The sequence below is a fragment of the Oncorhynchus keta genome, chromosome 13 (genome assembly GCF_023373465.1).
Source record: "Oncorhynchus keta strain PuntledgeMale-10-30-2019 chromosome 13, Oket_V2, whole genome shotgun sequence".
Taxonomy (NCBI): domain Eukaryota; kingdom Metazoa; phylum Chordata; class Actinopteri; order Salmoniformes; family Salmonidae; genus Oncorhynchus; species Oncorhynchus keta.
The window spans coordinates 23507400-23531111 of NC_068433.1; the positions used below are offsets into that span (position 1 = coordinate 23507400).

The following is a 23712-nucleotide window of genomic DNA, read 5'->3' on the forward strand; positions in this document are numbered from 1 at the left end:
CCTCTCTTGTTGGTCCCTCTCCTTGTTCGGGCGGAGTTCGGCGGTCGACGTCACCGACCTTCTAGCCATCGCCGATCCACTTTTCATTCTCCATTGGTTTTGTCTTGTCTTCCATCACACCTGGTTCCAATTCCATCAATTACATGTTGTGTATTTAACCCTCTGTTTCCTTCCATGTCCTTGTCCGTAATTGTTTGTTGTGGTGCTTCTGCTGGTATTCACTGGGTTTTGTTTGACCCATTTATTGTAATTGTTCTGTTGACGGTGGTTTATGGTTATTAAACACAATCGTTGTAAATCAGTTTCCGCTCTCCTGCATCGCATTTACATCTCCAAAGATGGTCTGGAGAAGGGAGGAGGAGATGGGGTCAAGCGGGCAGGTTGTCTAGAGGCCAGACCTCACTAGTCGCAGGATTTCATCTGGAGAGAGAGGGGAGAAAGAGGTCACGGTGTAGGGTAGTTCAGTGTGGGACCAGTGGACTCAATAGGCTGAGTGAATGAGGAGCGGAGTGTCCAACCAATAACCCCATGGCTATGCTCTAATTATTGCAGGATGGAAATGCAGATGGACTGGTAAAATTACTTGGGAGCTCAGGGGAATACCAGTGAGTATCACTGACTATAGTGACAAGTCAAATGAGAGCAGAACAAAGATAAAATTGAAATTTGACGTGATCAATACAGAAGACCAGATTACCAGTACAACGGTACTGCAACTGAAAAATACATTGGCTGAAGAATTGTCAAAAACAGATGCTAAGGATCCCAGGCCACCACACATACAGTTAAAATATATATGTTTACTAGTCAAATTTGGGAGTTTACACCATTCAAACACAAAAACACACAAAACAGGACGCAGGACAAAAGACAGGACACAGTCCCAAGCTGGAAGACTCATGCCTGCTCTCCTGTTATGGGATCCAGCACCACTCTGTCAGTCAGCTGGTGATGAGGTTGCCTGGGGGATGGAGGGATTGAAGAATAGGCAGGAGAGAGAATCTCTACTACTTTACTGCCTGTATTTATGATGTATTTTAATGTAACACTGTATTCAGTATTGTACTGTAATCTCACTGCCAAAGCACAAACTGGCAAAGCTGTTGATAAATCTTTAAAAAATAATACAAAATAACAGAAACATAACAACAATATATATTTTGTTTGTTCTCTTCCCCTGCAAAGGTGAAGCTCTGGCTATAAACTCTCACGGCCATAATAGGGTCCCAGTTTCCATCGGTAGTCATTTGATTCCATCGGTAGTCATTTGGTCAGCATGCACCCTGACTCTGGAGGAGTGGTACCTCCCGTAGGCCACCATCAGGGCAGCCAGGAGACAGACAGCAGCACTGACCCCCAGGACTGCAACCACAGTACAGGTCTGTACTGACCCCCGGCACTGGAAGAGGAGTGGCCGGGGTCAAAGGTCAGGGTTCGAATTCTGATGTAACAAGGAATCGCAGAGGGAGAGAAATTATAATAGAGGTCATTCTATTCACAATGGAGCAGCATTATATATATCAATGTTTTTTCAAGTATTTAACCTTTATTTATCCAGCAAAATTCCCATTGAGGTCAGAAGACCTCTTTTATAAGAGAGACCTGGTATGTGGGCCTCTTTGTACTTCACACTTACCAATTGGGTATTACAGAACAGTTGTTGCTGTGATGGAAAAAAAGAGTGTTTACTATTTGACTCAGTGGTAGACTAGCATGCTACTAGATCGGTTTGTGTGTTTAGCCAACTCTCCTGTTGTGTTCGTTGTCATGCCAAACCCGGAATTTCAGATCAGGGTGCAAATCAAATGGCATGTACTGTATGTATGGAATGCAGTATTACCGGGAAGCTGGATGAAATGTGTCTCAAGCTTAAGGTAGGCAGGCTTCTGAAATACCTATCCATTTCCAATGTAGAAATAAAGAGTAATTACAATTTTAAGTGAGAAAAACTCATTTCTCAGATGTCACTGGGCCTGTGGTGGAAGCAGCTGGAGAGTGAGATGCCAGGTTGTTGATGGCGGGATCAATGTCAGGGTAAGAACACAACCTCTTGTCAGGTCAGGACACTAAACCCCTGTATCCTGTCACCTGGATGAATGAATTAAGGAACAAAAGAACAAACACGATCAGGGTAAAAAAAAGGTGGTTTACTTCACTTGGATAATATAGTGATCCAAGATCATCATACTCAAAGTTACCTCAATGGCACCTTGTTGTGGAAAATTGCAAGATTATGTTATAATGCTGGTATTGAATAATATGTTTATGTGATATATGTGTCTATTAGAATGTATTTCTAATGATAATGGTGTTGGCAGTTGCACTTTTCCCTCAGCTGGGGCTCAGTCACTTGGGGCCCAGAGAGGGGAGAGGTCAGGCTTGTCTTTCACATATCCCTGGTGCTATGCAGAATATCAGAAAGGGAAGAGGACAGGATGGAACATTGTCTTCATATGTGAATGTATCTGTTAAACCTTTTGAAGGGATGGCATGATTAAGGGGGAACCAATTACTTGTCTCCACAATGTCTGTGCGCAAGTCACTCCCTCCTTTGGCATTGGCGGGAGGTGTAGGGCAGTGTCTGGAACCATTGTACGTCCTCTCTGGTGTTGCACTTATCCTGGGATAGTGTATGACATAGAGGCTCACTCTCCTCAGTGAGTTTGTCCAGGAGAGGGGTCAAGAAGGGGTTTAACTTTAGATGGGAGTATCTAGAGTTGACAATTGAGTTATGCCATTGGATGAGGTAATGGTTCTGTGCTATGAAGGTATGCCATCTGTCTATCGCCTCCTTTGAATTTCATGCTGTCACAGTTACCAGCCCTTTCAAGCTTAACATCCTTATCATTTATCGCCCTCCAGGTCCCCCGGAGAGTTCATCAATGAGCTTGATGCCTTGATAAGCTCCTTTCCTGAGGACGGCTCACCTCTCACAGTTCTGGGCGACTTTAACCTCCCCACGTCTACCTTTGACTCATTCCTCTCTGCCTCCTTCTTTCCACTCCTCTCCTCTTTTGACCTCACCCTCTCACCTTCCCCCTACTCACAAGGCAGGCAATACGCTCAACCTCATCTTTACTAGATGCTGTTCTTCCACTAACCTCATTGCAACTCCCTCCAAGTCTCCGACCACTACCTTGTATCCTTTTCCCTCTCGCTCTCATCCAACACTTCCCACACTGCCCCTACTCGGATGGTATCGCGCCGTCCCAACCTTCGCTCTCTCTCCCCCGCTACTCTCTCCTCTTCCATCCTATCATCTCTTCCCTCTGCTCAAACCTTCTCCAACCTATCTCCTGATTCTGCCTCCTCAACCCTCCTCTCCTCCCTTTCTGCATCCTTTGACTCTCTATGTCCCCTATCCTCCAGGCCGGCTCGGTCCTCCCCTCCCGCTCCGTGGCTCGACGACTCATTGCGAGCTCACAGAACAGGGCTCCGGGCAGCCGAGCGGAAATGGAGGAAAACTCGCCTCCCTGCGGACCTGGCATCCTTTCACTCCCTCCTCTCTACATTTTCCTCCTCTGTCTCTGCTGCTAAAGCCACTTTCTACCACTCTAAATTCCAAGCATCTGCCTCTAGGAAGCTCTTTGCCACCTTCTCCTCCCTCCTGAATCCTCCTCCCCCTCCCCCCTCCTCCCTCTCTGCAGATGACTTCGTCAACCATTTTGAAAAGAAGGTCGACGACATCCGATCCTCGTTTGCTAAGTCAAACGACACCGCTGGTTCTGCTCACACTGCCCTACCCTGTGCTCTGACCTCTTTCTCCCCTCTCTCTCCAGATGAAATCTCGCGTCTTGTGACGGCCGGCCGCCCAACAACCTGCCCGCTTGACCCTATCCCCTCCTCTCTTCTCCAGACCATTTCCGGAGACCTTCTCCCTTACCTCACCTCGCTCATCAACTCATCCCTGACCGCTGGCTACGTCCCTTCCGTCTTCAAGAGAGCGAGAGTTGCACCCCTTCTGAAAAAACCTACACTCGATCCCTCCGATGTCAACAACTACAGACCAGTATCCCTTCTTTCTTTTCTCTCCAAAACTCTTGAACGTGCCGTCCTTGGCCAGCTCTCCCGCTATCTCTCTCAGAATGACCTTCTTGATCCAAATCAGTCAAGTTTCAAGACTAGTCATTCAACTGAGACTGCTCTTCTCTGTATCACGGAGGCGCTCCGCACTGCTAAAGCTAACTCTCTCTCCTCTGCTCTCATCCTTCTAGACCTATCGGCTGCCTTCGATACTGTGAACCATCAGATCCTCCTCTCCACCCTCTCCGAGTTGGGCATCTCCGGCGCGGCCCACGCTTGGATTGCGTCCTACCTGACAGGTCGCTCCTACCAGGTGGCGTGGCGAGAATCTGTCTCCTCACCACGCGCTCTCACCACTGGTGTCCCCCAGGGCTCTGTTCTAGGCCCTCTCCTATTCTCGCTATACACCAAGTCACTTGGCTCTGTCATAACCTCACATGGTCTCTCCTATCATTGCTATGCAGACGACACACAATTAATCTTCTCCTTTCCCCCTTCTGATGACCAGGTGGTGAATCGCATCTCTGCATGTCTGGCAGACATATCAGTGTGGATGACGGATCACCACCTCAAGCTGAACCTCGGCAAGACGGAGCTGCTCTTCCTCCCGGGGAAGGACTGCCCGTTCCATGATCTCGCCATCACGGTTGACAACTCCATTGTGTCCTCCTCCCAGAGCGCTAAGAACCTTGGCGTGATCCTGGACAACACCCTGTCGTTCTCAACTAACATCAAGGCGGTGGCCCGTTCCTGTAGGTTCATGCTCTACAACATCCGCAGAGTACGACCCTGCCTCACACAGGAAGCGGCGCAGGTCCTAATCCAGGCACTTGTCATCTCCCGTCTGGATTACTGCAACTCGCTGTTGGCTGGGCTCCCTACCTGTGCCATTAAACCCCTACAACTCATCCAGAACGCCGCAGCCCGTCTGGTGTTCAACCTTCCCAAGTTCTCTCACGTCACCCCGCTCCTCCGCTCTCTCCACTGGCTTCCAGTTGAAGCTCGCATCCGCTACAAGACCATGGTGCTTGCCTACGGAGCTGTGAGGGGAACGGCACCTCAGTACCTCCAGGCTCTGATCAGGCCCTACACCCAAACAAGGGCACTGCGTTCATCCACCTCCCTACCACTGAGGAAGTACAGTTCCCGCTCAGCCCAGTCAAAACTGTTCGCTGCTCTGGCCCCCCAATGGTGGAACAAACTCCCTCACAACGCCAGGACAGCGGAGTCAATCACCACCTTCCGGAGACACCTGAAACCCCACCTCTTTAAGGAATACCTAGGATAGGATAAAGTAATCCTTCTCACCCCCCTTAAAAGATTTAGATGCACTATTGTAAAGTGGCTGTTCCACTGGATGTCATAAGGTGAATGCACCAATTTGTAAGTCGCTCTGGATAAGAGCGTCTGCTAAATGACTTAAATGTAAATGTAAATGTCTATGAAGTACCAGGAACGAGATTAGAACCTCGTTTTAGGGACCAAACTGAACGATAATTTATAGCAAATGTTATCTGGCTAAGGGATACTCCTTTCTTAATTATAAAGTCCCTTTTTGAACTGTTCCTAAGATCTGTGGTTCGTCATGTAGGTTGAGAGGGGTGTATCTTGGCTATAAAAGATCTCTGTACTTTTGTGTTGTCACTTTCAATGGTTCATTAGAAATGGCGCATCATCGAAAGTCATTGCTAATGCAAAGCTCTTATTATTATTATGTAGTTTAAGTAGTTTAAGTATAACTCTGACTGGTGTGTGAAGTTTGTATCTCCTCATTTGGTAGTGCAGAAATTAGCCACCACAACCTCCAGCTGGGCAGTCCATCCAATCTGAGCCAGATACCTGTACCTGGTACCTGTTTAGCGCAGTACACCTGTGTCTGTAACTACACCCCACCACAGAGTCACTGACAGAGAGGGAGATGTTCTGAGAGAACAAGGAGATGGCCAGAAAAGAAAAGGATGGTTAGTGTTCACTTGCATACACGTTTCACAAAAATATGCTGTGTAAGAACATACCTGCACACAAAACACACACAAACTTGCCTTACATTATATGGGAATTGAATTGGTGAAGACGCCACGTAGGGGAAGAGATACGGATACATTTCTTCTCCAAAGAGAGATGTATTGGATAGATCGCTTGGCCACTCTTGCCCCAGCAGGCCTCAATGAGGAATGTTATTTTTCGTAGTTTTTGTAGTTGGTTATAAATAGGGCAAAAATTCAGGTAATGACATCATAATGTATTTGTATTGTGTGTCTATCTTTATTTGATTGTCATGTTTCCCCCACTGCTTCCTCTACCGGGACCTCTTGATTGAGCCAATATTGACTGTGAATTTATAATTATGCCCACCTGTGTGGTATGTTTGTTGCGACATTGATTGCCATTGCCTTGCACACTGAAGCTAGGCTCACACCATTGTGTAAATGGTAAAGAAGATGAAGAGGTGTTTGAAATCAAATGTTATCGTGGAGAACAGAGCTCAGGAAAAAGGTCAAACTGAAGTGAAGTGAATGAGCGCAGAAGACCCACCGTTTTACTCCAATATTTATAAACAAATGAATCGACTCAAAACGTGGTTAAAACTATAATTTTGATATCATGAATGGTCAGTCCTTGCATCCATACTAGCTCTGTCTATGGAATTAAGAATGGTCACATATCTCCAGTATCATCCCTCAGCTTTTTACCTAAACAGTGGTGGGGACCCTTTGTTATTGTATATGTTATCGATGTATATGTGTGTGCGTATGTCAGTGGAGGCTGGTGGGGGGAGCTATAGGAGGACGGGCTTGTTGTAAAGGCAGGAATGGAATGATTGGAACAGTATCAAACACATCAAACATAAGGAAACCACGTTTGACTCCGTTCCATTTATTCCAATCCAGCCATTACAATGAGCCCGTCCTCCTCTGGCGTATGAAAGGGAAACGGGGATACCTACTCAGTTGTACAACTGAATGCCTTCAACTGAAATGTGTCTTCTGCATTTAACCAGAGAGGTGCGGGGGGGTTGCCTTAATCGACAAGTGTATGGGTTTTGTGTGGGAGTATCAATGTAGTTTTTGTGTGAGTGAGTGTGTATATAGTGTGTATATATAGACTAGTGAGTGTGCGTAGGGTCAGTGCAAGATAGGAATCAGGATAGATAGTTTGGGTAACCATTAATTGACTATTTCACAGTCTTCTGGCATTTAGCAGTCTTATGGCATTGGGGTAAAAAATGTCTCAGAGCCTGTTGGTCGGAGAGCCAATGCTTCCGTACCATTTGCCAGACAGTAGCAGAGTGAACAGTCTATGGCTTTCGGGCCTTCCCCTGACACCGACTAATATAGAGGTCCTGGATGGCAGGGAGCTCGGCCCCAGGGATGTACTGGGATATACCACTTTCTGTAGTGCTTTGCGGTCGGGGGCGTTGCATTTCCCATACCAATCGGTGATGCAGCCAGTCAAGGTGCTCTCGATGGTGCAGCTGTAGAAATTTCTGAAGATCTGAGGGTCCATGCCAAATCGTTTTAGCCTCCTGAGGAGGAATAGGTGCTGCTGTGCCCTCTTCACGACTGTGCTGGTGTGTGTGGGCCATGCTAAGTCCTTAGTGATGTGGACGTCAAGGAACTTGAAGCTCTCTCAGGGAGTACAGGAGGGGACTAAGCACACACCCCTGAGGGGCCCCATGCTGAGGGTCAGCGTGGCGAGATGTTGTTGCCTACCCTCACCACCTGGGGCCGGCCCGTCAGGAAGTCCAAGATCCAGTTGCAGAGGAAGGTGTTCAATTCCAAGGTCTCTAGCTTGGTGATGAGCTTGGAGGGGACTATGGTGTTGAATGCTGAGCTGTAGTCTATGAACAGCAGTCTCACATAGTTATTTCCCCTCTTGTCCAGGTGAGAGAGGGCAGTGTAAAGTGCAATTTAGATTGCGTCATCTGTGGATCTGTTGGGGCATTATGAGAATTGAAGTGGGCCCATAGTGTCTGGGATGATTATGTTGATGTGTGTCATGACCAGCCTTTCAAAGCACCTACAGATGTGCGTGCTACAGGGCGAGTCATTTAGGCAGGTTACCTTGGAGCTCTGGTCTGCTCATGTTTTGAGAACGCACCCTGGTATTCCGTTTGTGTGATTGTTAACCTGTTTAAACGTTTTGCTCACATCGGCCACGGAGAGAGAGATCACACAGTCCTCTAGAAAAACAGGGTCTTTCACACTAGACACAGTGTTGTATTCCTCGAAGCGAGAATAAAAGGCTTTCAGCTGGATTGGGAGTTCTGCATTACTGGGTTACTCACGGCTGGGTTCCCTTTGTAATTCATTATCGTCTGCAGGCCCTACCACATACGACGAGCATCGAAGCTGGTGTAATAGGATTCCACCTTCCTACTATAGTATCCTTTTGCATGTTTGATGTCTAGTCAGAGGTCGTAGCAGGCTTTCTTGCATGCGTCCATGTCCCATTCCTTGAAAGAAAGCGGTAGCTCTAGCCTTTAGCCCAGAACGGATATTGCCTGTAATCGATGATTTTTGGTTAGGATACGTTCGTATAGTCACTGTGGAGATGACATTGTCTGTGCCCTTATTGATGAACCCTGCGACTGTTGTGGTAAACTCCTCAATGCTGTCGGATGAATCCTGTAACATATTCCATTCTGTACTAGCAAAACAGTCTTGTAACCTCGTGTCATCCGAACACTTCCGTATTGAACGCATCACTGGTACTTCCTGTTTGAGCTTTGTTTTGTAAACAGGAAGCAGGAGAATGGAGTTGTGGTCAGAATTGCAGAAGGGAGGACAAGGGATGGCGTTGTATGAGTTTCTGTAGGTAGAATAAAAGTGGTCTAGAGTTTTAGGTCCCCTAGTGGAGCAGGTGATGTGTTGGTAGAAGTGAGGGAGGACGGTTTTAATCTCCTCAAGTTAGTCTCCGCCCGCCAGAAACACTGCCACTGGGTGAGCAGTTTCTTGTTTGTTTATGGCCCCATACAGTTTGTTGAGTGACAGAGTTTTGTTGTCTTGTAGACAGCCGTGATAATTACGGATAACTCTCTTGGTAGATGAAAGAGTCTGCAGCTTAACTTACCATAAGGTATTGTATATCAGGTGAGCAAAAGTTATAGATTTCCTTCACACTGGAAGCAGCAAACCTGTTGTTATTTATGAACCCCCCCCTCCTTCTTTAGACTTTCCCAAAGCCTTCATCCGATCTTACCACCAGATTAAGAATCCACAAATTACTATGTGTATAGTGTCATCATCTAGCCACGTATCTGTAAGACGTGTGACTCTCAAACGAAGCTCATCTTATTCTAAAGTGACTGGACATTTGCCAACGGAAAGGAGGGGAGCGCCGTTCGGTTTTCTCCTCGCTCATTTTCACCAGGGCTGCAGCTTGTCTACTGCGTCTATGCCTGCAGGGATTTGGTAGCTAATGGAACAAAGGAATAGGGACCGGGCAACAGCTGAGTTGAAGTATTATTTGAGGTCGAAATCGTGGTTAGTAACTGTTTATCTGATATCCAGAAGTGCTTGGGGTCAAATGGGATAATAGTATGAACTTTTCTGTACAATAGAAGTAAAGATAATTTGATTTCGCCCCTCTCAGTCAGCACCATCTTGTCCAATTTTTCCCTCAATGAGCTTTAATGCCAAGGAGATTAATATATTCTAATTATACAAATCTTACTGGGACAGGGCATCTCCCCATAGGTCACAATCTCATACAGCAAGGTGCCGAAGGACCACACGTCACCCATGATGGTGAACTTTCTACTGGTGATGTCCTCAGGAGCTGTCCATCTCAAAGGGAATAGTGCGTTCCCTATAGGCATCTAATACACACCAGTCCAATTGAAATGCAGACTTATAGAGCTGTGATCAATCTCCCAGGGGTCCGCAGAGCCAGGAAACTGTGGAGTGAGATACAAGATCAGAATATCAGCAGACAATTTGAGTCACTAACAAACCTAACAACTGGAATCTGTCTTCTGTAATCAGCAAACCTCCTTATTAAAGGCCCAAGTACAGTAGTAAAATGTCAACTTCTCAAGCTGTAAAAAGATGCTCTGAGCATACCCATGATATTGTACAACTACTTTATTTTTTTTAAATCACAGTTTCAGTGGAAAATGGAAATAGGTTTTGAGTTTAAACACTTTTGGATGGATACAATCCATCATAGGTTTGGACAACGAGTTTTTCTACAAACATCTCAAAATTCATAAAGTCAAACACAGACTGCGCATCTCACCCACTTGACACAATAAAGCTTCCCAAGGAAGGTTCCTTAGTAAAGCCCTGATCATCCACATATCTGACGATAACTGACAACTGCAAACAGACTGGTGGCACCATAGGTCCCAGAGCGGGGGGGCAATTTTTAACAGTTGATCATCCGACACAGCATGTCAGATTTCTAATGTTTAGGTGTAGCCTGCTGACAACATTTATGTCATGAGTTTTTGCTTGTGTCTGTCCGGAGTGATTATGTGTTCTCGTCTTCTGAGCGCACAAGACAAAATGCGCTGCGCCAAGCTCTCCCCTTAATCAAACTTTTTAATGGATGATGCTAGGGGACTTTTTAATGGATGATGCTAGGGGACTTTTTAATGGATGTAATGGATGATGCGATGGAAACTATCAAATCTTTCTGAATTGTTTTCGACATCCCAGAAAAGACAGTTGAAAGTTTGATATGTTCAGCAAGTAAAGCATCATAACGCGTAATTTACCTCTGCAACCTCCTTGTAGTTGCCCTTGTTAATGGAACTTTCCCTCTCGTCGTGTCCTCTAAAAGCAAATTCTTGCGTGCCCTGCTTTTGTTTTTTTCGTTAGCTGAACAATCTATGTTCTTCGTGGCACTGTACCCACTTTTTGACCAAGGCTCAGACTTTCCAAAAAGCAGGCAAGGCCAGAAATACAGGCGGCCTGATGAAAGGCTCCCTGTTAACCAGCTAACGATATACTTTTGATAATAGTTGATATTGAAAGCCCTCACCTTTTCATCCTTCTACATGAAACTCATCTCGGGCAGAGGTCGACCTTCGCTTTTATTGTGCACCTTTTCCTGTACCCCAGAGAATGAAAGGGGTTCTTCAACCAAAAGTCCACATTTTCAGCATCGTTGGCCCTTCTACCATTCTGGCGGAGAAAACTGCACACTCGTGCTGGTAGCTAGCTACAGAAGTTAGCAAGGCAATTTGGAATAGATTGCACTAATTGGAAACAAAAATAAAGTTACAAATTGGTGCATTCACCTTATGACATCCAGTGGAACAGCCACTTTACAATAGTGCATCTAAATCTTTTAGGGGGGGGTGTGAGAAGGATTACTTATCCTATCCTAGGTATTCCTTAAAGAGGTGGGGTTTCAGGTGTCTCCGGAAGGTGGTGATTGACTCCGCTGTCCTGGCGTCGTGAGGAGTTTGTTCCACCATTGGGGGCCAGAGCAGCGAACAGTTTTGACTGGGCTGAGCGGGAACTGTACTTCCTCAGTGGTAGGGAGGCGAGCAGGCCAGAGGTGGATGAACACAGTGCCCTTGTTTGGGTGTAGGGCCTGATCAGAGCCTGGAGGTACTGAGGTGCTGTTCCCCTCACAGCTCCGTAGGCAAGCACCATGGTCTTGTAGCGGATGCGAGCTTCAACTGGAAGCCAGTGGAGAGAGCGGAGGAGCGGGGTGACGTGAGAGAACTTGGGAAGGTTGAACACCAGACAGGCTGCGGCGTTCTGGATGAGTTGTAGGGGTTTAATGGCACAGGCAGGGAGCCCAGCCAACAGCGAGTTGCAGTAATCCAGACGGGAGATGACAAGTGCCTGGATTAGGACCTGCGCCGCTTCCTGTGTGAGGCAGGGTCGTACTCTGCGGATGTTGTAGAGCATGAACCTACAGGAACGGGCCACCGCCTTGATGTTAGTTGAGAACGACAGGGTGTTGTCCAGGATCACGCCAAGGTTCTTAGCGCTCTGGGAGGAGGACACAATGGAGTTGTCAACCGTGATGGCGAGATCATGGAACGGGCAGTCCTTCCCCGGGAGGAAGAGCAGCCCCGTCTTGCCGAGGTTCAGCTTGAGGTGGTGATCCGTCATCCACACTGATATGTCTGCCAGACATGCAGAGATGCGATTCGCCACCTGGTCATCAGAAGGGGGAAAGGAGAAGATTAATTGTGTGTCGTCTGCATAGCAATGATAGGAGAGACCATGTGAGGTTATGACAGAGCCAAGTGACTTGGTGTATAGCGAGAATAGGAGAGGGCCTAGAACAGAGCCCTGGGGGACACCAGTGGTGAGAGCGCGTGGTGAGGAGACAGATTCTCGCCACGCCACCTGGTAGGAGCGACCTGTCAGGTAGGACGCAATCCAAGCGTGGGCCGCGCCGGAGATGCCCAACTCGGAGAGAGTGGAGAGGAGGATCTGATGGTTCACAGTATCGAAGGCAGCCGATAGGTCTAGAAGGATGAGAGCAGAGGAGAGAGAGTTAGCTTTAGCAGTGCGGAGCGCCTCCGTGATACAGAGAAGAGCAGTCTCAGTTGAATGACTAGTCTTGAAACCTGACTGATTTGGCACGTTCAAGAGTTTTGGAGAGAAAAGAAAGAAGGGATACTGGTCTGTAGTTGTTGACATCGGAGGGATCGAATGTAGGTTTTTTCAGAAGGGGTGCAACTCTCGCTCTCTTGAAGACGGAAGGGACGTAGCCAGCGGTCAGGGATGAGTTGATGAGCGAGGTGAGGTAAGGGAGAAGGTCTCCGGAAATGGTCTGGAGAAGAGAGGAGGGGATAGGGTCAAGCGGGCAGGTTGTTGGGCGGCCGGCCGTCACAAGACGCGAGATTTCATCTGGAGAGAGAGGGGAGAAAGAGGTCAGAGCACAGGGTAGGGCAGTGTGAGCAGAACCAGCGGTGTCGTTTGACTTAGCAAACGAGGATCGGATGTCGTCGACCTTCTTTTCAAAATGGTATAGTCTTAAACCAATGTATAAAGCCTAAACCCCCCCTCCAATATATTTCTGGATGATGTAGAAGACCCCCCCCCTCTGCAGGATCAGGTACTGCATAGGCTATTAGCTAAAGTAAGGTGCATTCTTGTACACACATCACCAGAGGTTCCCTAACATTACTTAATGACCACAATCTGTTTTCTTTCTAGACGATACTGAAAACAAAATGCACGGCGAACTGGGAGCTGTGAACTGGGTATGTAGTCTACTGTGTGTATTGCTGAATGCTTTGATGCATGGCAAGATATAATAGTTGTGATGACTTGAGTAGTTATAGTTATCACTGAAAACCCCTTTAGTAATAGTGGCTTTCGTTTGCATGGTGGTATTTTGAAAGTGGGGTGTAATTTGACTTGATCACCCAATGAGGCATTACTCTTCATATTTATTCTTCCTTTTTCTTCAAGGAAGCAGATGTTCTTCTAAAGAACACCCTAGAGGCAGCAAGATGGGGTGAACGCCAACCATTTAAAGGCACCGTTTCCCTCCCTAGTGTAATTGGGATGGACGAGGAAGACCGCAATTACAACCCTTAAAGAACTACAGTTGTATGATGGCCTGGATGAAGAATATTCTCCTCAAGGAACCATTCATGTTCTCGTTCCAGTTACAGAGACATTATGAGATGTTCTATGTGGAGGCAGTTGACTACAATAAAATGACTGCCTCTTTTGAGGAGCAAGAGTGAAGCCATTTTTGAGGAGTGGTCAAACCTTGTTTTTCTCTGCTGTGTTAATTGTTTCAATTGTTAATTGTGTTGTTTAGTAAAGATTATGTAGAAGTCACCCGAGTCTCTGATCTCTTTACTGGAGCTGGTCAAACTTAGTGTACAAAGCACATTCAGCTTGTCCATGTGTCTATATGTTATATTCTTTCTCCATTCTCCATTTTGCTTTATCTTGGCCAGGTCGCAGTTGAAAATGAGAATGTAACGGCGGGTGAGTGAAATGAGTGAGGAGTCAAATGCAGAGAGCGAAATGAACGGGAAAACGCTTTCATGTCCTTCAAAACGTAACAGGTCCAAAACATGGGTGAATGCCCAAAACACTGGCGCTAAACAAACCCAAAACCTAGATACAAACACTGGACAGCGAAAACCCAAAACAAACCAAGATACATCTCCAAACGTAACAACCAACAAGCCTGCACAAACACCAGTGGGCAAAACTAACTTAAATAACACCCATCCCAAAACCCCAACAAGGAACAGGTGAAAACAATTAGACAAAAACAAACGAAAAGGAAAAAGGGATCGGCGACGACGACCGCCGAGGGCCACCCGAGCAGGAAGGGGAGCCACCTTCGGTGATATACGTGACAGAGAACTTGTTCTCAACTGGCCCACCTGGTTAAATAAAGGTGAAATTAAAAATTTAAAAAACATTCTCATGAGGAAAGTAAATAGCATTATAAATCAGGATAGGTAGTAACTGTATATATACGCTCAATGAAATAATATAATTACAAATGTATAACATTTATCAACACAATTTTAACAGTACATGACATACATAACAAGTCTGTTGTTCACTGCAACAATATCAGTAGCTTGTCTCAAATATAGCATGAAACAAAAAGTGTTACAACACATGTGCTGGTACCACGTTATATAATATTACTTACGATCTTCAAAAATGAAATATGTTTGTATTCAACGTGTGCCTTGCACAAACGTGTGTGTTTGTATTCAATGTGTGACTGTCAAACACCGGGGTCAAACGTGGGCGGAGTCAACTGCACACTGCAGTCAGGGGTACATGCTACGAGTCTTCTAGCTTTTGTTTTGAAGTCAGTGTAGCAAGAGGAGGACAGAAGCTAGCTGTCCTCCGGCTACACCATGGTGCTACCCCAGACAGTGCTGTTGAAGTTACTGTAGACTTTCATTTTAATCAATTATTTGTGGACATATGAATTTATTTAGTTTAGTTTTTCTAAAAAGGAAAACTTTTTTAATGTTTCACTATTTTTATTTTTATGAAATTTCACTGAGGAGGATCGTCCTCCCCTTCCTCCTCTGTGGAGCCTCCACTGCATAGGACATACTTCCCTAGTTAGGTTCTTATTCTACACATACACACACACACACACACACACACACAACAGTTAAAGCAGGCCTTTACTAATACACGCACAATTCTATCTTATATGAGCTGCTATAGTTAGCCATACTGACTAAGGAGAACATGTTTTCATTCTGTATTCATTCATCTCTTTCATACACATACCCCCACCCCCCAACATCCCCTTGAGTGGGCAATCATTGCTCATGGTTTGCTAGGGTGTGCACTAATGAATACACCCCAGAACAAACATTGTACATGGTTTGCTAGGGTGTGCACTAATGAATACACCCCAGAACAAACATTGTACATGGTAAGCCTCATTTTTTATTTTTTATGTATCAAGTGATAAAGGACTTTTGAAGTTGCCTGTTGTTGGCATTATTTGTATGACTAACGAGACATAGTAAATACAAAATGCAAACGTGTTCTCTTTAGTCTATATGGCTAATGACACAGACTAGGCAGAATGGGTTTGTAGCCTAAAACTACAAACTGTATCTATATGTCTAAAAACTTTCAACAAGGCCACTGAATAAAACTGGGTACTGGGCCCACTTTATTTGAAGTGCATCCTATGAAGGCTTCATAAAGCACTACATAGATTCTTCACAAATGATCTATAACCATATATCATGCTCTATAACGATGTATAATGTGGCATAGCTGTATGACATAACCATTCATTGATTTGTTCACGTTCGTTACTCTTTTCTAGAGCGTGAAATATAGTTATAGAGGATTTGTGGCCCATTTATCTAGTACTTTTAAATTCTACAGTACATGACTGCTTTATGAAGCCTTAGCCTTCATAAGATGCACTTCAAATAAAGCGGGACCTAAAACAGAATATAATTTGTTCCAAGCGTACCTGTGTTATTGCTGAAGGCTTTAACCAGAATAGCTGGCTAGTGAAGCTGTTAGTTGCCATTGTTGTTATCACATTCCCAGAGACTTCAACTGGCAGTTAGCTTTAAGTGACTTATAGCGTCCCCGATGGGACGTAGCAGACTCCTTCTATGTTCAATTCCTCTTCTACACTCTTCCATTCCTCTTCTATTATATTTCATTCCTGTTCCATACCCTTCACTTTCTCTTCTATACTCTCCGATTCCTTTTCTATACTTTTCAATTCCTCTTCTATGCTTTTCAATTCCTCTTCTATACATTTAAATTTCTTTTGTATTCATTTCAATTTCTCTTCTATACTCGTCAACTCCGTATATTCTCTTCTCTTCCTCTTCTATCATCTTCACTGTCTCTCTTATTGTCATGAATTGTTGAGGAGTGTCATCAATGCCTCTTCCATTGTTGTCTACCCATGTCTTGAATTCCACATATATTCTCTCCAATGGCAATGCTATACTCTGTGATTCTACATTGATTCTTTTCTTCAATTCCGCTTTAATTGTATTCCATTCCTCTTTTATTCTCCTCAATTCTTCTTCTATTTCCTTCCATTCCTCTTTTATTCTCCTCAATTCTTCTTCTATTTCCTTCCATTCCTCTTCCATACACTTTAATTCCTCCTCCTTTCTTAATTTCCTCTTCTCCTGGTTGATCCGGAGCACGTGCTAAGAATTACAGAGGGAAATGCATAGATAAGTTTGACGGTAATTGGTCAAAAAGAGTTTAGATGAAGGAAGCATAATTCAGTTTATCCAAAAGCAGAATGAACATTTAGGGCCACAAATCTGAAGGGACTGAAGAGGAGCTGTTGAATTCAGGATAATTGAATACATATAGGAGGATCCTTTAAGATAAGTGATGCTACTGTACGGGATGACTGTATGACAGATTGTTATCGCTCCAATGCAGCCATTTCTTTCTCAATATCAAATCATTTCTGGGTAACAATTAAGTACCTTACAGTGATTGTTTTTCAATTAAAATGGTAAAAAATACAATAAAAAAAAAAGGTTTCTTAGCAAAAAGCAATATCTCAAGCAAGAATTTTCCTAAGACTGTCTGAGAGTGGTCTGAGTGAGGGACCTATTTGGAGAAGCCTATTGGGAGGAATATGTAACCTTAAAACTAGCTGTTATTGGCAAAGAGTAGGGCTACCTCTCTTATTGGTTATTGGTCTATTGTCCAAAACCCCACCCATGCAAAACAAGCTAAAATTTCAGGCAGTATTTTCAAACAGCTCTTACATAATTTTCGCAATTATTATTCCAACTTAGTAGTGTAGAAATATATAGAAAACACAGGAAAATATATATATTTTTTACTGTACTGCCACTTTAACTTACATTTCTTGTACATAAGCAGATACACACTCTGGGATCTAGTGGAAATAGGAAAATAATGTTAAAACTGTAATATTACAAAAAAAGAGGTGATTCAGTTTGGCATGATGTTCTCTGGAAACACACACACACACACACACACACACACACACACACACACACACACACACACACACACACACACACACACACACACACACACACACACACACACACACACACACACACACACACACACACACACACACACAAACCTCAAGAGATGGAAAACACTGACATTTTACCTTTCATTATTCATATGACTGATTGATTGTGGATTGGGCTGTAAGGGAGGAGCAGTATGTATTACAAGAGTATACAAATATATGCAAATCATTGTGTACACTGGCCTACAGTATATTGAGGGTGGCGTCTATTGGTGGTGTTTTAATATATTTTGACGACACATAATATTTGACACTGAAACAGTCAATATTCAATTCAATTGACAAAAAAAACATACCTGTCTGACGTAGCTGTCATCGAACACATACCAGTTGTGATCATCATAGGACTTGATTCTAGCAGTGTAATGTCCACCTCTTAGACTTCCCACATGGTCCACCATTGCATAGAGTTCATAGTCACAGTTCTGTTCAGAGAAAAGGTCTGTCATGAAAAGAAAAACACTGCCATCATTTACATTTACGAAGCTGTTGTTGGTAGGGACCGGTGAAGGACCAATGAGAATGAGAGAACACCTCTGTTTTCCTTTTATAGTGCTCCTGCCTGAATACATACATATACAAATGTGTCGCCTACATGATAAAAAGCACCTGTCCTATAAAGAAAGTATCTCTAAATACCTTTGTCCGTAACGTGTGAGGAACTTCAACACAGCAGTCATTTTTGGTATATGACATACTGTGGTAGTCAAACTCAAACCTCTTGAGGAGCAGAGTCAGAATCTCTGGGTGATGTTCCATTTTACATGTCTGGGCGACACAAAACAAACACACACTATCAGTCTATCAGTATAGCCATTACCTTCCATAGTCTAAAGCGTGTTATCTTTTTGACAGGCTTTTGGTACCATTGTGGATTAAGGATTTTGATGGGATTGAATATTCTCAACATCACAACTCACAATGGTGGAACGGGTTTTCTCATTGCATTGGTCGCAATACATCTCACTGACAGTTGAAGACTTGAAAAACTCCTCAAAACCATCCCTCTGTAAACACACACACACACACACACACACACACACACACACACACACACACACACACACACACACACACACACACACACACACACACACACACACACACACACACACACACACACACACACCGTTTACAAACAATCCTTCCCTGCAAAAATCAAAACCTTTGGAAATTACTAAAATACTTGAAGAATCCTTACCACACTGTAGGTTTTGTTTGAGTCTGATTGATTTTCTATTGAGAGTGGTAGAGTCCAGAATGGACCAGTTTCAACACTGGTCACATGACCTTCTGAACATCTCATCGTGTGTCTCAAATGTCCTTTGAAGATCTAAATGCAAAAAAATATGCCATAAAATAATAAAGTCTTGTCATGGCAAATATTGTATTTATAACATGTTCAGTTGCAGGTTTTTTCTAATAACATGTCAGTATAAATAATCAATAATACTGTACCTTAGACACATAAGGATTGACCATGCTTAAAATATTCTCAAAATATTCAGCAGCATCCCGTTGCTCGTAAACTGATTGGTAAAAACAACAAGTCAAAACACTCCTGCGGTAGGTCATAATGCAAAGGATATACTTTTTCATTTATATAAACTCATATAATTTATAATTGTTTACTAATATATATGTTTTACTAAAATTATTTATAATTTGATTCATTCAAATGTATGGATATATTTTAACCTTTTAATGCAGTGGGCTAAATCAGGGTCACATAGAGTGTTTCTTGGTAGTCTTAAACAAATTCTACTTTGAAGCAAAATAATTCCCCTCACACACACACACACGGAAAAACATCCCCACAGCATAATGCTGCCACCAACATGCCTCACAGTAGGGATGGTGCCAGGTTTCCTCAAGACGTGACACTTGGCATTCAGGCCAAAGAGTTCAATCTTGGTTTCATCAGACCAGAGAATCTTGTTTCTTATGGTATGAGTCCTTAAGGTACCTTGTGGCAAACTCCAAGCAGGCTGTCATGTGCCTTTTACTGAGGAGTGGCTTCCGTCTGGCCACTCTACCATAAAGGCCTGATTGGTGGAGTGCTGCAGAGATGGTTGTCCTTCTGAAAGGTTCTCCCATCTCCAAAGAGGAACTCTGGAGCTTTGTCAGACTAACCACCTTCCTGACCAGGGCCCTTCTCCCCCGATTGCTCAGTTTGGCCGTGTGGCCAGCTCTAGGAAGAGTCTTGGTGGTTCCAAACCTCTTCCATTTAAGAATGATGGAGGCCACTGTGTTCTTGGTGAACTTCAATGCTGCAGAAATGTTTGGTACCCTTCCCCAGTTCTGTGCCTTGACACAATCCTGTCTCTGAGCTCTATGGACAATTTTTTAGACAATCGTGGCTTGGTTTTTACTCTGACATGCACTGTCAACTGTGGGACCTTATACAGACAGGTGTGTGCCCTTCCAAATCATGTCCAATCAATTTAATTTACCACAGGTGGATCCAATCAAGCTGTAGAAACATCTCAAGGATGATGAATGGAAACAGGATGCACCTGAGTTCAATTTCGAGTGTCAAAGCAAAGGGTCTTAATATTTTTGTAAATAAAGGATTTCAGATTTTATTTTTATTACAATAGCACTTTGTCATTATGGGGTATTGTGTGTAGATTGAGGAGGAAAACGTTTTATTTAATCAATTTTAGAATACGGTTGTAATGTAATAAAATATGGGAAAAGGGAAGGGGTCTGAATACTTATTATTGTAAAAATGATTTTACCCCCTTTTCTACACAATTTCATCATTCCCAATTGGTAGTTACAGTCTTGTACCATCGCTGCATCTCCCCTATGGATTCGGTAGAGGCGAAGGTCGAGTGGCGTGCGTCCTCCGAAACACAACCCTGGAAAGCCTCACTGCTTCTTGACACAATGCACGCTTAACCTGGAAGCCAGCCCTACCAATGTGTCAGAGGAAACGCCGTACACCTGGCAACCATGTCAGCTTGCATGCGCCCGGGACCGCCACAGGAGTGGGACAAGGATATCCCGGGCGGCCAAACCCTCCCTTAACCCGGACGATGCTGGGCCAATTGTTTGTTGCCTCATGGGTCTCCCGGTCGCGGATGGCTACGACACAGCATGATATCAAACCAGGAACTGTAGTAACTCGGCTTGCACTGCGATGCAGTGCCTTAGACCACTGCATCACTCGGGAGGTCACAGTATATATATTTGACATAGAAATAGCGGATTTTAGGCATTTTCTTTTTTAAATGTTCATTAATTATGAAATTCAAAAATAAATTATAACATTCCACCCATGAGGCCACGAGGTCATTTGACTGCAGGAAAGGAATGTATTTTACTTGTTTGAATATAATGTATAATGCTCTTAGAGCACTTGTACATTTATCAAAGTTAGGTAAAAATATATACTCTTTCTCAGCAGGATATCAAAAGCAAACTCACCATTTCCAATGCCAAGTATGGATAAGATGTCCTTTGTGTGAGTTTCACTTGTCTTCAACGCCTCGAAAAGGCTTTTCAGGTGAAAATCAGCAGTCTTCTGATCTTGACCACAGTGACTGTAGAGATCGAGGTGATATCTAATATATCCTCTTACTGCATATTATTATAGTTTGATGTATTGATTTTTCGATTGTAATCATTGTGTTGAGTGGGACTCGATCAGAAAACGGAAATTCCCAAACCTTTCCACAGCCTCTCTGAAGTCCTTAGTCATGAAGAGGACCTGCAGCACACTGTTCAAATAACACGTTGCTCCTTGATTAACTAAACCATTGTAGTCTAAAATAAAGAAAGAATAATGAATTATTGTCGTACCATAACTGATCCACGTCAGTGTGTCAGCATGTAGAGACCTATAATGGCTCGATCTTGAGACAGAAACGTACTTATTGCTTACCAAATATGAGGTCGAGTCTCATTTTAAACCTCTTCACCATGCCTTTGTCGTATCCTTTTTTCTTTGGAGGATTCTCCTTGGAACTCATTTTTTTCACGCCTGAATAATCAAAAGATCTTGTGTTAACAGAGAAAACATTAAAGCCATAATCTGTTAGATTTAAATGTATATACACCTTGATTTGGAAAAATATATTTGGGCCTACCTTATTGTAAACACATACTAGACTAATTATAGGAGTATTATTAGAACAACACTATAACAATTATAACATTGTAACAACAATTATATAACTACAACAATAACAATAATAACCACATTATATATAGAATAGAATATAATTATTATCAGGCTAAATCATTTATGAAATAACAATGAGAATGTCGTACCGTATCTGGGCTACGAGGCTACTTGGAGTTTTTATTTTATTTACAATAATTGTTCAGGCCTTTTTCGATAAACAAAGCCCGTCACCCGTAAAGACTCACCATAGTTTCATTTTTGTACATATGTTTGCGCGGATTTTCGTTTTGAGGTTACTTGCTGCAGCAACACTCATTTGTGGACAGCGATATGGAAAATTTCGTCTGTATTAAAATCTAATTGTAGACCTCGCATATGGATTCAAATTCCAAATATTTGAAGATTCGCCACAACAATATGCATGCACACATGCATAATCTACATGAATAGTAGCTTCAGCAGGGCTGAAATAAAGCCTGGAAACGGACTGCAGGCGTCTTACAATACCTATATATCGGTATGATTTCATGACTTGATTACTCCGTTAGTTTCATGTACATTTTAGCACTGTGATAACACAAATAAAACCGTAGCCTACCAACAACTTACCGATTTCACCGATTTTTCAGCTTCGAGAAAGAGAAGTGCGACATATTTGTTTTCCAAATTTCAGTTTCGATTTAGATTCACCTTACCTCGCTTGAAATCTACAGTAATACGCATATGCGGCCAGATGTGGCGTATTGTATACGGGCAACTGAAAAAAATAAAACACATATTGAGAGTTGTTATTAATAATGTATATCCCCAAACAGAGCCTATTACATTAGTAGTCCAATTCCTAATTATATGATCCCCCTCTCTCTCACACATAGACATATATAATTTAACGAAGCACAACGTTTAGGTGAAATAAAATGTCAAAGGGAGATTATAGATCATGTAGCGAATTGTCGATTAAAAAAATCATGAATAAGAAGAGGAGAGTACACATTTCCAATCTTCCTTCTGGATCCCATAAAAGGAGAACAGGCATGAATATTCCAGCTGCTTGTCTGTATGGTACTCATACTGTTCCCTAAATAAAAAGGTGAGGAGGGTAGAACAGATCATAGGATAGCTTCACATATCAGCATTATAATCAAGTTCATTTGAATTGATTTCACATTCATTGTGCACGTTTCCCTCTTATCAAATTATACTCAATACACGTTTCTTTGTTCAGTGTGTAACCATTAAATTAGCCAACGGTCAATTCTCAGAGTGTGATGTGTGTGTTTGTTTGTGTGGTAGTTTTAACTGCCTACCTGAGCTCTGGTGTACTTTCTCAGTAGTTTTGAGTTTCAGCTGCAGCACTGTCAATAATGTTAATCTCTTTTTCAGTATTTTTTTTATTTTTAATTGAAACTTTATTTAACCAGATAGGCCAGTTGAGAACAAGTTCTCATTTACAACTGCGACCTGGCCAAGATAAAGCAAAGCAGTGTGACAAAAACAACACAGAGTTACACATGGGATAAACAAACGTACAGTCAATAACACAATAGAAAAATCTGTATACAGTGCGTGCAAATGTAGTAAGAAGGTAAGGCAAAAAAATAGGCCAATAGTGGCAAAGTAATTACAATTTATCAATTTACACTGGAATGATATATGTGTAGATGAGGATGTGCAAGTAGAAATACAGGTGTGCAAAAGAGCAGAAATACAAAAACAAATATGGGGATTGTCTAGGGGTTTTGTATGTTTATGGGGCTGTTTGCTTTCTAGGTAAATTGTATGTCTATGGTTGCCTAGATTGGTTCTCTATTAGAGGCAGCTGTCTATCGTTGTCTCTGATTGGGAACGATATTTAGGCAGCCATATTCTGTGGGTACTTGGTGGGTGATTATCTATGTCTATGTTATGTTGCACGTTAGCACATTGTTTATATAGTGGTCACGTTCGTCTTATCGTTTTGTTGTTTTTTGTTTAAGTGTTCTTCGTGTTCTACATTAAAGAAAATAAGAATGTATTCACACCACGCTGCGCTTTGGTCCCCTCCATACGACAATCGTGAC

The 23712-nt window shown here is 43.2% G+C and overlaps 1 protein-coding gene and 2 long non-coding RNA genes across 8 annotated transcripts; 1 reads left to right on the plus strand and 2 right to left on the minus strand.

The window, feature by feature from the left end:
* Positions 1-780: 780 nt before the first annotated feature.
* On the minus strand, positions 781-3011 carry LOC118392075 (uncharacterized). Its single transcript, XR_004827300.2, has 3 exons — positions 1932-3011; positions 1637-1663; positions 781-1441 (listed from the first exon to the last, which is right to left on the minus strand). It is a non-coding gene; the product is annotated as an uncharacterized LOC118392075 (long non-coding RNA).
* A 2358-nt stretch (positions 3012-5369) lies between these two features.
* Positions 5370-22353, minus strand: LOC118392073 (ubiquitin carboxyl-terminal hydrolase 47-like). Of its 6 annotated transcripts, none has more exons than XR_008062767.1 (14): positions 22262-22353; positions 21410-21508; positions 21195-21291; positions 20953-21068; positions 18979-19049; positions 18722-18853; positions 18441-18527; positions 18160-18288; positions 17817-17945; positions 17599-17636; positions 17318-17352; positions 15937-16639; positions 11900-12768; positions 5370-9922 (listed from the first exon to the last, which is right to left on the minus strand). XR_008062767.1 is itself a non-coding variant. In XM_052459737.1 (12 exons), the coding sequence occupies exons 2-12, from the start codon at positions 21495-21497 to the stop codon at positions 16470-16472; spliced, it is 1092 nt and encodes a 363-aa protein (XP_052315697.1). In that variant the 5' UTR covers positions 21498-21508; positions 22262-22353; the 3' UTR covers positions 14369-16469. The 6 variants fall into 6 exon arrangements, 2 of the variants coding, with proteins under 2 accessions (XP_052315697.1, XP_052315698.1); XR_008062768.1 differs by lacking the exon at positions 5370-9922 and having other exon boundaries at positions 11465-12143; positions 12339-12768; XR_008062769.1 differs by lacking the exon at positions 11900-12768 and having other exon boundaries at positions 5373-9922.
* LOC118392074 (uncharacterized) lies at positions 12856-13790 on the plus strand. The gene is made up of 2 exons (XR_008062771.1): positions 12856-13201; positions 13413-13790. It is a non-coding gene; the product is annotated as an uncharacterized LOC118392074 (long non-coding RNA).
* Positions 22354-23712: the final 1359 nt, after the last annotated feature.